Source organism: Pelodiscus sinensis, chromosome 3, assembly GCF_052426305.1.
Source record: "Pelodiscus sinensis isolate ZL-2025 chromosome 3, ASM5242630v1, whole genome shotgun sequence".
Lineage (NCBI taxonomy): Eukaryota > Metazoa > Chordata > Testudines > Trionychidae > Pelodiscus > Pelodiscus sinensis.
In genome coordinates, this window is record NC_143054.1 from 7,249,522 (window position 1) to 7,264,254 (window position 14,733).

Sequence of the window (14,733 nt, forward strand, 5' to 3'; positions counted from 1 at the left end):
AAACTTCAATAATAAAACCAGTCACAAAAATATAAAGTGTAATCTTATGTAGAGGAGGGGAAAAAAGGCCCCTACATTGAAGAGGATCCATTATTTGGTCTTGGGGATACGTTTATTTAGAAGGTAGTTGAAAGTGAGAGGTGGGGCTAAGATGGATTTGTAGATGGAGAGAGTTCCACACTTGACGGGCTGCAATTCATGCAGGTGTGTAGGTTTTTTATACAGTTTTTATTCTTTCCAGGGGACACACAGTGAAGGCCGTGTGTGAGTCATTTCACTTAGCCAAGGATGCAGGATTTAAAGTTGTGGCGCACATGATGCCTGATTTGCCGAACATGGGGCTTGAAAGAGATATTGACCAGTTTGTTGTAAGTATGGCTTAAAATAAACCTCCTTTTGTTTTACCTTAGTGGAGCTAGCATTCGGTCCATTTCATGACTTTGTTAGTGGTTATTTTACAGGCCAAACTTTCTTCTTTAAGAACCTGTACTTCGAAATTTGGGTGAAAAGGAAAGATGAGGAAAACGTGTTGAACTATTTCAGATAGAAAATGTTCTCCCTTCCTTGTGAAAGACTGATTCAATAAGGTCTCTGTGTAAGTTGAAATACAATGTTGTCTTTCCAGTATAAATTAAGGCTTTTGCTTTTTTTTGCAAGGTGGTTTTCTTTCTTTGGATTCTCTGTACATATCAGAGGCAAAGCAGCCTGTCTAGAAAGCAGTTATACAATAGAATGTCTGTACTGAACATATAGAGGTTTTTCTTAGACCCAGTACTTTCAATGTCTTCATTAAAGATTTGAAAGAATATATAAAACTATTGCTGGTGTTAGCAGATAACACAAAAGTTAGCAGAGTAGTAAATAATGATGGAAACAATAGTCTGAATCACATGGAAAGTTGGGTTTATTTGAAAGACATGTTTTAATACAGTCAAATGCAAGATCGTGCATCTAGGCACAAAAAATATTAGGTCATGCTCATAGGATGGGAGAGACTGAATTTTTGCAAAGCTGTGTCTCAAAATACTGACCCTGTGGTCATATTGTATACTGTAGTAATGGTACATGTCACTGCACATGAGCGCACGGGGTGGTATCCTGGCTAAGAGAACAAATGCATTGGCTGTATAGAGGGCAGAACATTGAGTAGACGTTTGGACGAGCTACTACAACCACTATTGGCATGCTGTGTCCAGCTGTGGTGTCAACACTATGAAAAGAATGTTGGTGAATTGGAAACGGTTCCGAAAAGAGCTACAAGAAGGATTATGCCATTTGGAAAACTTGCCTTCCAGTGAGAGACTAAAGAAAATCAGTTTAGTTTATCGAGGAGAAGATTAAGAGGTGATTTGATCAGTCTATACATACCTGCTTGCAGAGGAGAGCTTGACAGTGAAGGCATTTTAATTTAGCAGACAGGCATAATAAAATCCAATGTCTAGATAAATGGAAGCTAAAAATAAGCGTGGATTTTAAACAGAGAAAATAATTAAACTTTGGAGCAGTTTACCTAGGGATGTGATAGATTCTTCATCATTTGAATTCTTTAAATCTGGAACAGATGTCTCTTTCTAAAAATGAGGCCCTAGCTCAACCACAATATATGGGGTTGATATTAGGGATATCAACATGTGGACAACTACACAATTAACCAACAAGCCAGGGCTTATCAGTTAATCCTGTCATCTGCACAATACTCCCCCTTGCTGCCTCTGTATCTGAAGCAGCAAGGGTGTGGGGAGGAGGAAGTGGGTGTTGGCGCCTCTAAGGAGTCGGCGCCTCTAAGGAGCCAGCTTTTAAGCCAGTTCCCCATGAGCACTGGATCCCAGGTAGCTGCCTGCCTTCCACACCTCTGCACTGCTGCCTCTGATAGAGAGGCAGCAGCTTGTCATGGCAGGGGTTGCTGGCTGCTGGCTCCTCTCCCGGGGACTATCGAATAGTTGTGTAACTACTAACATTTTATGTGGCTGCATTACTATTCAGCTACATGCTATTTAACATCCATAGTTGATATAAGAATCATTGGGTGAAATTCTGTAGTCTTTCATGCAGGAGGTCAGCACAGATACGATAGTGGTCCCTCCTTGCCATAAAATTAGTTAATTGCTTGGAAGATTCAGGTCAGAAATATAGGTAGAAAGTTGCAAGCAAACCCCATTTAGCCAGAAGTAATCCAAAATGCATTCTTACAGTGTTGGAGAGAAACAAGGGAAATTATTAATATTATTTTATGCTTTTACAGTGTGTTTTGTCTGTGGATCTTTTGAGCACTCTAATAATTTATTCAGTAAGAATTAGCCCTATTTTTAAAGCCGATACACTGTGTATGTCTATGCAGTACATAAAAAACTGTGGGTAGTCTGTGCCAGCTGACTTAGGCTCACAGGGCTTAGGCCTCTGGTGTCCAGTATGCTTGCTGCTAGCAACATGTGTCTCTTTGGCTGGTTGAGTGTAGCTTGTTTGCTATAGCAGTAAACAGACTTTATGGAGCTGCGGGAAACTTGGATACTCCCATGAAAAGTGGACATCTGGTTAACTAAAATCATTCTGGATGATGGAGGTTTCCAGATAAGAGAGTTCTGTGTGAGAGAGGTTCAACCTGTACATTTAAAATGCAGAGCCGCAGCACCAGTGGCTCCCGGAGCTCCCCCCCCCCCCCCCCCGCCCACCCGCTGCAGCTCTGCAAAGAGATCCTAGCAACTAATCGTATAGTCAATACAAATTGTAGCTTGGTAACTGCAATTTAACATCCTTACTACGAACTGATTTGTAAAAGTTTTGGCAGGAACTGTTTCAGTGGAGTGCAAAGGGCACATGCCATATTACAGAGGTTCTAGAATGGAATTGGAGAGTTCCTCTAGACAGAGATTATAGTCAGTATGTCCAATGAGCTTGGACATGAAAGGGAGAAAGGAAATGTGGCTGTAGTTGGAGTGGAAACTGGGACCAAGGGGTGTTTGTATAAAGATGGGAGAAACTAAAGGATGCTTGTATTGGGATGGTTTAAAGAAACTTGGTACATAGGAGATCAGGCGATGAGACGTGCTCTCTAGGGCAAGTGGTGAAAGGGTTAGAGGAGTAGAGCAGCTGAGAAGCTTCTGTGGTGGGGAGGAGGAGAAGAGGAAAAAAGAATGAGTAAAGGGGAGCAGTATAAACAAGTTGTACATTTTGTCAATTTTCTCTTGGAAGAAATTGGCAGCATCTTGTGCAGAGAGAGCAGTGGAAGTGGGAAGTGTTTGTGAAGTGAGTGAAAGGTGGTTGGGATAATGGACGTGGGATTCAGCTAAGATGAAGGAGGACAGATGTTTAGCTAGGAAGGTGGCAGAACTGGAGGAGAATTGAGCACCTCTGTGGTGAAGGAAATCAGTTTGGTCACAGCAATTCCACCAGGCTTCCCATAGCCTGAGAGCAGGAGCAAAAGAAGCAGGAGTTGAGATTGAGTCCTCGGGCTTGGTAGGATGGACCTTGCAAGGGGAAAGGGGGCAGAAAAGTTAAAAGTTCAGGAAAGTGACACATGGAGCGAATCAACAGCCATGAGGCCTGATGAACTGGAAGTCATAGCAAGGTCAAGTAACAGGAAGTTTGGGAGAGGCATCGAGAACCACCTAAAAAAGATCCTTGTTTCATTTTCTTGTAAGGTGCGTAGATGCTGCAGTATTATGTACTATAAATATCTAGAAAGATGAAAATCCCCTTGCAGTTACAATTGGATATAACGTTCCTTGCTTCCTGCTTTGCAGAGCTATTAAAAAGCTGCTGTGCTATATAAATGTTGTTCCATATTAGTGAATATTTAGTCATTTATATTGCATTGAAATAATGAGCTTGAAAGTGAAGAGCTCAGCACAGAGCATTCTAATTAATCTGTTAATGTCTTAGCAACATTACCAAGCAGATCAATAACAGAATCAGTCATTTTGCCCCTTTACACGTGGTTTAAAGGAGATAGCATCACAAAAATTTATCATCAAAGCCTGTTATAAAATATCACTAACTGTGCAGAATAAAGACACATCTGTCCTGCAATACTGTTTATAGTCTCAGAGACAGACATTTCTAATTTTTGGTAGCTCTAAATAAATCAGAGGGGGCAGCAGTGTTAGTCTGCATCTGAAAAAGCAATGAGGTGTCTTGTGACACCTTAAAGACTAACAGGTTTAGTTGGGCATCACCTTTCCTGGGCAAAGACCCAATTTGCATCTGATGAAGTCAAAAGCTTATGCCAGCATTTCCCAAACTATGGTCCGCAGCCCGATACTGGGCTGCGGGAAAAAAAATGCCGGGCCTCAGCGTGCCTGGTGGCTGCCGGCCCTTAGGCCGATTCGACCCATTGGGTCGAATCGGGCCCCGCACCCCTGCACCCGGAAGTGCTGGCGAGTTAAGAGCTGGGGCCCTGTTCCAGCGCTATGTGGAGCTGGGTCTCTCTCTGGCTCTGCCTGGAGCGGGCAGCCCTGGACATCCCTGCCGCGCGTGGCTCCTCCTCGCCACCTGCCGCCTGTGCGCAGCATTGCACGTGGGCGGGGAGGACGCCTGGGCGTGACGTGACGTGACGTCACGGCCTGGGGTTTTGAAACCCACGGGAGGCACATGGCGGGGACTGGCTGGCTCCGGGTTCGGCCTCTGGGGCCTGAGCACGGACCCGGCCCCGCAACGTGCAAGGAGAAGGTGGGAACCGGCTCGTGTGGCGGCAGCGAGGAAAGGAGAGGGGATGGGGAAAGGGGTGGAAGGAGAAGGGGCTTGGGAGGGGAAGGCACCAAGGGCCAGGAGTGCGGGGGAGAGAGACAAATGCCAGGGGGCCAAGTGCAGACCATGAGGGAAAGGCAGGAGGGGAGGTGTCAGTGGGAAGGGGGACAGGGTGATGCTGGGAGAGGAGAGGGGAGGGGAAGGGCACTGGGGGTTGGAGGGGGAGGTGCTGGGAGAAGGCTTGAAAGAAGGGGTGGGCATGAGGAAAGTCAGGATGGAACAAATTGTGTGTGAGGGCACAGAGGGGCAGGAGGGGAATGGGGCAGAGACTGGTGAGGGGGTGGGTATTAGGGAAAAAGAGGGGAAAAGGAGGCACCAGGAGGGTGCAGGGCTAAGGAAAGGTGTAGGTGCCAGGGGATTCTGGGGTGAGGAGGAGGGGAGAGCTGGCCACCGGAAGCAGAACTGGACGGGGGAATCAGGGCAGGCTGGGGATATTGAGGGGTCGGTGGAAGCAGGGCTGCCGGGGGGTGTGAGGTTGGAGGCAGGGAGCTGGCCGGGGAAGATGTGGGCGGGGTGGCAGAAGTGGCCGCTGGAAGGAGGGCTGGACGCAGGCAGCGGGGCTGGCCAAGGGAGATTGGAAAGAGAAGCGGGGGAGAACTGGCTGCCAGGGAGGGGGTTGGGAGAAGTGGAGCTGGCCAGAGGCGCAGCAAGGGGAGCAGGGGAGAGGAATGAATCGGCCTGCAGGGGGTAGGACTGACCCGACCCCGTTCCCCTCTCCCCCCCCCACCCACAAAGCATGAGTTAGTCTGGCACAGGGACTCTACTGTTGTCCCCCCCCCCCCCCCCACACACAAGCCCCTCGAGTAGTTGTGAACTGTCTGGCTGGTAGACACACTCATGCAGCCTGAGCACATTTACCAGCCAGGCAGTTCGAAACTACAAACTGATACATCTAGTAATAATACAACTTACCTCCTGAGAAAATACCAGACATGTTACGTGTCTGGTATTTTCTCAGTTTGTTTTTTATGTGTTTATATTTTTGGGCTGCAGAAAGGAGAACTGGGAAAAAAAAGGGTTCCAAATAAAGTAAAAAGTTTGGGAAACCCTGGTCTAACCAGCTTTCTGTCTGTCTTATAGCCCATTTATCCAATCCATATTCCTTAACTTGCTGGCAAGAATATTGTGGGTGACCATATCAAAAGCTTTGCTAAAGCTGGCACTGGGAGATTTGGGAGGACCAGAAACAACTTATTGAATATGCATCATGTGATTAATGATATGCAAATATGCAAATGAACATTACTGGTCCTCCAAAAGTTCATGAATGGATTTACTGGTCCCTGTGTCAAAAAGTTTGGGAACCCCTGGCTTATGCCATTAAAGCTTATCCTCAACTACCGTAAATTAGCATATATAATCCATGCACGTGTATTACCCGCACCATGATTGTGTAAAAGAAGTCTTAGATAACCCGCATACGTGTATAGCCCTCAGGAGATGAACTGCGGGTACTGTTAATGAACAGCACCTGTAATGAAGTGTTAATGAACCGCAGCTGATGATGCTGAGCAGTAAGTATGCTACAACCCTTATTGCTGGTATATAACCTCTTTGAACCACACCATTTTACCATTTATGTATTCCTTTAGTAGTTTTAACTTGTAATGAATTTTTAAAACGCATTTAAAACGTCTTAAAACTACTTTTTAAACATTCCTAAGCGCAAATTCTTCACAGCCGACTTTAAATTGTATGTTGTGACATATGCAAAGGACAATAGAAACAGAGCAGCAGGGAGAAAATATTCTGTCAACAAAAAGTCTGTTCAGGAGTGGAGAAAGGAAGATGCAGAGATTGAGAAATTACACCCTAGGAAAAGAGCGTGCTGCGGAAAGAAAGCCAAATGGCCAAATCTAGAAGAAAACCTGTTGAAGTGGGATTGTGCACAGAGAGAGAACAAACGGGTGGTGTCAACGGTAGTCATACAGCTCAAGGCTCAATTTATGGCTATGGAACAGAAAATCTATGATTTTAATGGGGGCTTGGGAAATTGGGTGTACAGATTTATGCGGAGAAACAATCTGTCAGTTCACGCATAGACGTCTGTTGGCCAACGGCTTCCCGACGAATGGGAGAAGAAAATGGATGATTTTAAAACTTTTGTACATAAAGAAATTAACCAGCTGGGCTTGAAACCAAACAACATTAACAACATGGATGAGGTGCCCATGTCATTTGATATACCCGCTACTCGGTCTGTTGCGGAAACTGGATCGGAAACAGTCAGTATAGCAACCATCGATCATGAACACACCTGTTTTACTGTACTGTTGGCATGTACTGCAAATGGTGATAAATTAAAACGAATGGTGATTTTTAAGAGGGTGTAATGATGCCTAGAGAAAAACTTTTATCAAGTAAGAGTCAGTCTTGTATTTCTGTAATTTCAGTAAAACAAAAACTTGTTTAATACGCGGATGGGTATAACCTGCAGGGGGGCTTGTAAAACCTTGCATAACCTGCGGGTTATATATGCTATAATGATAAATCTTGCCACGAGACTCCTTGTTGTTTTTGCTCAACAAAATGGGAGAAAATAAATCCATTCACTCACGTAATATATTTCTTGCTAGCTGTGGACTTGATCCCATCTTTCTTCTCTTGATGGTGCCATCATGTGCCTGAGTCAAATTGTTTTCCTTAAGAATTTCTGATTATTTTCTATTTAACTCAAATGCATTGACTAACCTGAGAAGGCTCTGGCTTTTTGCCTTTTTTCTGTCTGGCAAACTATGGTATCTTTAAGATGTTTTTAGACAAAAATGATATGACTTATTTTTCCTTCATTTCTCTTTTTCACTTTCTATCCAGGTTCGTATACTGGTACCTGTCTCTCACTACATTGTGGGGTCCCTTTTTGTTCTTTAGCCCCCACAGCTTAATGTGAAAAATTTTAAGAGTGACTCTGTTTTCCTCCCACTACGTCCATGTCATCTTGCCAGGAATTCCAGTTTTACACACTCTAGTTGTTCTTGTTGGCAAGTGTAAATGTAATAGCTAAGACCACCAGCCCCCAGAGCCTAACATAGCAGGGGGACTGTTATAATAATTAGAATAATAGCTGGAATTAATCAAGCAGTCAGCAGGAAAAATGGGCTTCTTACGAGAGCAGACACCTCATTCTGTGGAATGCGATAAACACGCAGCTTCTCTTTTCTGGCACAAGAGAGAGGAATTAACGGGAGGGGTAAATGAAAGGGGAGAATCATGAATCATACTTGCCAACAACTATATTGAATAGAACTTAGGCTTTAAGCAAAAGATTTAGAAGTCTGAAGAATTTGGAATTGTATTTTGGGAATTCTTCATTCTGCTACTCTGTGAGCTACAGGGTAGAAACTGACAGACAGTTATCAGACTGTATCCATCTAATATGACTAATCTACTTCAGAAAGTATAATTTTATAAAACAAAATTCAGCCATTATAAATTGTTCTCAGGCTGTTAAAATGTCAATACTGGATGTATATTACAGAGATGTGCAAGTTAAATTTCCCTTTCTTATGGAACTTCTCTGCAAACAGCCTGTAGATATAGTCCCATTTTAGCATTATATTTTATCTTTTCACTTGATGCTTTTATGTTCTGTGGTTCAATTGTGCAGTGGGCTAGATATCTGAGGTCTCAAGCCTTTTGTAGTGCTTCTACCATTGAAGAGAGAAGAGGAGTTAATTCCAAGTAATGTGGTGGGAGGTATATGATTGTCCTCTGAAATGCTATTATGTAACTTTTTAGCTGCAGATAAACTCCAAAGAGATTACCATTTCCACAAGGTACCTGAAATTCATAAATAATTTAAAAAATTAAGACTGTCAACTTATTGAAGTTAATTAAAGCAATTAACTGAAAACAGATGTCTCTATTTGAAATAATTGTGATTAATTGCAATTTTAATAACTATGTTTAAACTAATAGAATATCATTTGAAATATAAATATTTGTGGAAGTGGCTAAAACCAACAAGTTTGTTTAGCAGACAAGTTTGTTTAGCATAGGTTTAGCAGACCTATGTAACTTTGTTCTCACCGACAATTATTTCCAATTTGAGAACAACTTATACCTCCAGATCAGCGGCACAGCCTCTTTATGGCTGACCTAGAACGTTTCCTCAACTCCCGTCCCCTTTTACCCCTTCTCTACTTATGCTACATCAATGACATCTTTATAATCTGGACGCATGGCCAAGAAACACGGGAGACATTCCACAGAGATTTTAACAACCTACACCCCACCATCAGTCTCAGCCTAGACCATTCTACACGAGAGATCCATTTCCTGGACACCACAGTACAAATCAGCAATGGAAAATTAGACACCACTCTCTACAGAAAACCCACTGACTCATAGAGTTATCTACATTCTTTCAGCTCCCATCCAGAACACACCATACGATCCATCATCTATAGCCAAGCCTTTCGATATAACCGCATCTGCTCTAAACCCACTGATGGAGACCAGAAACTTCAGGATCTCTACCAAGCATTTATAAACCTCAACTACCCACCCGGAGAAATAAAAAAGCAAATTGAGAGAGCCAGACGAATACCTAGAAACCATCTACTTCAAGACAGACCCAAGAAAACCAACAATAGAACACCACTTGTCATCACCTACACCCCCCAACTTAAACCTGTCCAGCACATTATCAATAAACTACAGCCTATACTGGAACAGGATACTAAACTCCGAGAGGTTCTGGGAGACAGACCCATAGTCTCCTATAGACAACCACCTAACCTCAAGATGATTCTTACCAACAACCACAGGACATACCACACTAATACCAACCCTGGTACCTTCCCTTGCAACAAACCCCGTTGCCAGCTTTGTTCATATATTCACTCTGCTGATACCATTATTGGACCTAACCAAGTGAGTTATAAGATCAAGAATACATATTCCTGCGCATCCAGAAATATAACTTATGCTATCATGTGCCGAAAGTGTCCGTCTGCCATGTACATTGGACAAACGTCTCAGACACTTCGCCAAAGGATCAATGCCCACAAAACAGATATTAGACAGGATCACAAAGAAAAAACAGTTTCTTGCCATTTCAACCAGAAAGGACATTGTCTCAACGACTTGATTACCTGCATCCCGCTTCAAAGGCCTTTTAAGAATACACTTGAAAGAGAATCCTCTGAACTGTCATTCATGCTCAAATTCGACACCTTACACTTAAATTTGAATAAAGACTCTAATTACCTTGCCCATTACCAAGATAGCTTCCCCAATTATCACCTCTAATATCATTAGCTCACAGACATTTACCTCCCTCCCCTCCATCTCCCTTCTGTTCTGAAATTTGATTTGTCCTTTTCATATGTGTTCATTTTTTTAATTGTATCTTTTGGTATATATGGTTATGACAGTTGTCTTCCACTATTTGATCTGAGGAAGTGGGTCTGGCCCACGAAAGCTCATCACCTAATAAACCATCTTGTTAGTCTTTAAAGTGCTACATAGACCTGTTTTTTGTTTCCGCTACACCAGACTAACACGGCTACATTTCTATCACTGTTTACATTTATGTGAGATAATGCTGCCCAGTTCTTATTTACAATGGTACCTGAAAGTGAGAAAAGGCATTCACATGGCATATTTGTAGTGGGTGTTGCAAGGTGTTTGAGCCAGAAACGTAAAGGTTCATATGTACATTCATGCTTCGCCCATCATTCTTCTAGAGGAGATGCTTCCCTGTGATGACATTTTTTTTTTAAATAGTGTGTTAATTAAGTTTGTGACTGAGTTCCCTGGGAGAGAATTCTGTGTTTCCTGCTCTGTGGTTTTACTGGATTCTGCCGTATAGTATGCGTTATGGAAGTCTCTAGTGACGATCCAGCATGTGTTGTTTGATTTAAGAAAACTTTCGCTGTGGATTTGACAAATATGCAAAGGGAGGTACCAATGTGAGATTTTTAAAGCTTGTTATAGCACTTGACTTAAGATTTAAGAATCTGAAATGCCTTCCAAAATCTGAGAGGCACCAGGTGTGGAACTTGCTATCAGAAGTCTTGAAAGAGCAACACTCCAATGCAAAGACTACAGAACTCGAACCACCAAGAAAGAAAATCAGCCTTCTGTTGGTGGCATCTGACTCGGATGGTGAAAACGAACGTGTGTTGGTCCCCGCTGCTTTGGATCGTTATTGAGCAGAACCTGCATCAGCATCGAAGCATGTGCTCTGGAATGGTTGTGGAAGCCTGATGGGGCATACAAATATTTAGTATGTGTGTCATGTAAATACCTTGTAGTGCCAACCACACCAGCTCCAGGTGCATGCCTGTTCTTACTTTCAGGTAACATTGTAAATAACAAGCAGGCAGCATTATCTCTCTCTCTCTCTCTCTCTCTCTCTCTCTCTCTCTCTCTCTCTCTCTCAAAACATTTTTCCTGATGACTGACAGTATGACTTCATCTGCATCCACATGCCTCTGCCGCCCACCTCCATCCTCAGCTGCTTGCTATGGCCAGCCTCTGCACCGTCCCTTATGGGCATGCTCCAACTCCAGCTTCCACTTCACACCCCGGGGGTGCTGCGCCAGTGGGGAGGAGTTGCTGTGGCTGGGTCCCCTCCGCCATCCAAGCCCCACCCCCACCCGCATCTCATATACCATCTGAGCCTGACACACATCTCTGGGCTGCTCCATGTCCCTGACGCTGTCCAAGCCTGACCCTTCCTCCTCCTAGGGGTATGTCTTCACTACCCCCCTACTTCGAACTAGGGGGGGTAATGTAGTCATACGGAGTTGCAGATGAAGCCCGGGATTTGAATTTCCCGGGCTTCATTTGCATAAAGCTGGCCGGTGCCATTTTTAAATGCTGCGTGGCTACATGTAGAACGAGGTGTACAGCTAGTTCGGATTAGGAAGCCTAATCCGAACTAGCTAGTCCGTGCCGCATGTAGCTGCGCAGCACGGGGTCCGAACTAGCCGGCATTTAAAAATGGCGCCGGCCGGCTTTCTGCAAATGAAGCCCGGGAAATTCAAATCCCGGGCTTCATTTGCAACTCCGTATGACTACATTACCCCCCCCTAGTTCGAACTGGGGGGGTAGTGTAGACATACCCTAGGTTGTCCCATGTCCCCTCTGCCATTCGAGCCCGATTTCCCCTCCTCCCCCGCTGTCCTACGTCTACCCTACATCATCTGAGCCTGACCCTCCCCCCATCCCTTCCACTATCCAAGCTCCGAATGTGTGCCCACTTATTCATTGATATGTGTAGTGTTGGCATGCCCCAGGGGCTGTCTGCTGGCAGCACAATGCAGTCCCAATCTGTTCAGTCTCTCTTCACACACAACCTTTCTGGGTCTGTAATCATTGTCGCTGCGTAGCTTGCAAATCTCTCCATGTCTGCTACATCTTTTTGGAGGTAGGGTGACCAAAAGTGAACACGGCCAGTGCTGCAGGTGAGGGCAAACTCTCCACTTACAGAATGGCAGGCAAATTAAGGTTCTCAATTAATCATAGTTAACTCAAGTGATTAATGCAAAACAAATTAGCTAGATTTTAAAAAGCAGTGGTAGGCAATGCTTGAGCTATGGTGCTGGGAGCCACACAAAAGCAAGTAAATGGCCCCCATCCTTCCGAAGCCAAAACCCTGCACCCCAGCCTCCTCTCTCACAGTTCTACCAAGACCTTGCACCCCCACCTCTATCGCTCACCCCCTCCTTCGAAACCTTGCACCCTCACCCCACTCACATACTGCCCTGTTGAGACTCCACACCTCCACCCTGCTCATTCACCCCCTCCGTCGAGACTCTGCACCCGCAGCTTCCTCACTCATACCCTCCAACCCCCTCACCCTTTCTGCTGAGACCCTGCATCCCCCCGGCCAGACACCCAGAGAGAGGGAGGTTGGTGAGCATAGCACAACCCCCTAGTCTCCCGTAAATATAAAGAAACTTGTTGATCTGAATGGTGGACTGAACAAGAAGTAGGACTGAGTAGACGTTAGGCTCTCAAGTTTTACATCAATTTATTTCTGAGTGCAAGTATATACAGAAATTCTATCCTTGGAAGTTGCATTTCACTATAAAAGAAATAGAACTGCAACACTTGTCTTCAAATATTTGTAATCAAAATAATAGGAATACGGTGAGCACGGTACACTTTGTTTGTATTGGGTTATAATTGAAGTCAATGTAATTGAAAATGTAGAGAATATCGACAAATATTTAAATAAACGGTATTCACTTATTGCTTAACGGTGTGATTTAAACTACAATTAATCATGATTTTTAAAAATCTTACCATTAACGTTTTTAATCGTTTGACATCTCTAAAAAGAACATAAATCTCCATCTGGAACCTTTACACAACTAATAAGAGATGGCTAGAGCAGCTAATAAACACTGACTTCATTCTTTTTGGCTTGCTGGTGTTTTAAATGTGCCTTCAAACACTTTTAGTAGAGAAAATGGTTTCCCTTTTAAGTTGTACTAAACATCCTTTCATTGAAACATTCTTGGCAGGTAGTATACATCACAGCTGAAGGGTTCTTGTCTCTCTTCCAGGCACACATCGACCAAGACCGAACAGAAGGTGTTTAATGATCTGTCCTTCAAAAATAGTTACTAGAGCTTTATTCAAAGACTTAGTAAACTTCAGACCTAGCAATCACTGCACATTTTAAATAATTGCAGTCATGAACTATGAATAATGTAATGGTTGTTTTTGTTAACAAGGCTACAGGCATTAAGGAAATTAGATATTTTTAGAACCCTTTTTGTGTGTGTGTGTGTGTGTGTGTGTGTGTGTGTGTGTGTGTGTGTGTGTGTGTGTGTGTGTGTGTGACATCACTCTGTGTCCCACCTCCCCCTTCCATGGTGGTTCCACCCCACAAGCCCTGGCCAAGTGACCACTCCATGAAATGGAGGGGGGGGGGGGCAGTGGCTCCATCCCCAGCATCTGTCTGCCTTTGGGCTCTGCCCCCAGCCTGCCTGGCTCACGTACCTGCTGCTCCGTGTGGCCTGGGCCTGGTCACAGCTCTTGGGGGCCGTGCTGCAGGTCTCCCCCATAGTGAGCGGCTCCAACGTGTGCCGGTGACCAGGGGCCAGGCCCCTGTATCAGGCATGCTCTCACAGGCCTGCCGCAAGCTGGGCAGGTCTTGGCCACACTGCACGCCTGATCCTTTGGGGACAGCACATTTACATTGCACCCTGGCTGCTTCCCTGGCTCTCCAGAATGGCTGCTCTGTGTTCCAGGCTCCCTGGGCTTGCCACAGAGCAAAGCTGCCCCAATAGACTGTGCGGAAAGGCTGGACTGGAGGCGGGCTAGGGCTCCTGCTGCAGGGGCTGGAGCTGTGCTGCCCAGCCTGGTGATGCTTCTGGTGGGGAGGGGGCATGCAGCTTGTGGGGGGGAGGAAAGGTGTTAGGGTGCATGTGGGGATGGGCGATGCAGTAAGAGGGGATGGTGGGGGTGAAGGGGATATAGGAATGGAAGCAGGGGGATGGGCAATGTAGGGGTGTGGAGGGGGAGGGGCTAGTGAAGGTGGGTTAGGGATGGGAGAAGAGGTGTGGACAGTATGGGGGTGAGGGTGAGGGAGAGGGGCAGCGTGGGGTAGGGAAGGGAAAGGATTATGGAGGATGGTGGGCTAGATGGGGGGAGAGCATTTGGATACAGAGGCCCGCCCGGGGAGGGGCGGAGGTGGAGCAGGAGTGGAGGAGGGTAGAGTGACTTGGGGCCATGGAGAGCACAGTCAGGCTCAGTGCAAGATTAACAGGCTCTCTGGCCGCAAAAGCATCCATCTGTGAGAGGGGGGTTGGTGAGTATAGGGAGCAAGGGGTGTAGTTGAAATCTAGATCTAGATCCAGTGTGTGCACACACTTTTGCATCTAGCCATTTTCTGTGCATATAACCCCCAGTGTCTGGAAATAACCCCCTGCTTGTTGATGTACATTAAGAGACTAGCTGAATCAGTAGCAGGAACTGATACACGTGACTTGGGTGAAACACTGGCCATATGCATTCAATCCATGGCAC

General features: G+C 45.0%; 1 protein-coding gene across 1 annotated transcript in view; it reads left to right on the forward strand.

The window, feature by feature from the left end:
• ELP3 (elongator acetyltransferase complex subunit 3) overlaps positions 1-14,733 on the forward strand; it is a 152,598-nt gene that overhangs the window by 70,960 nt on the left and 66,905 nt on the right. Inside the window, exon 9 of the mRNA XM_075923284.2 lies at positions 242-368. Coding sequence (XP_075779399.1) covers positions 242-368 — 127 coding nt within the window. The remainder of the gene's footprint in view (positions 1-241; positions 369-14,733) is intronic.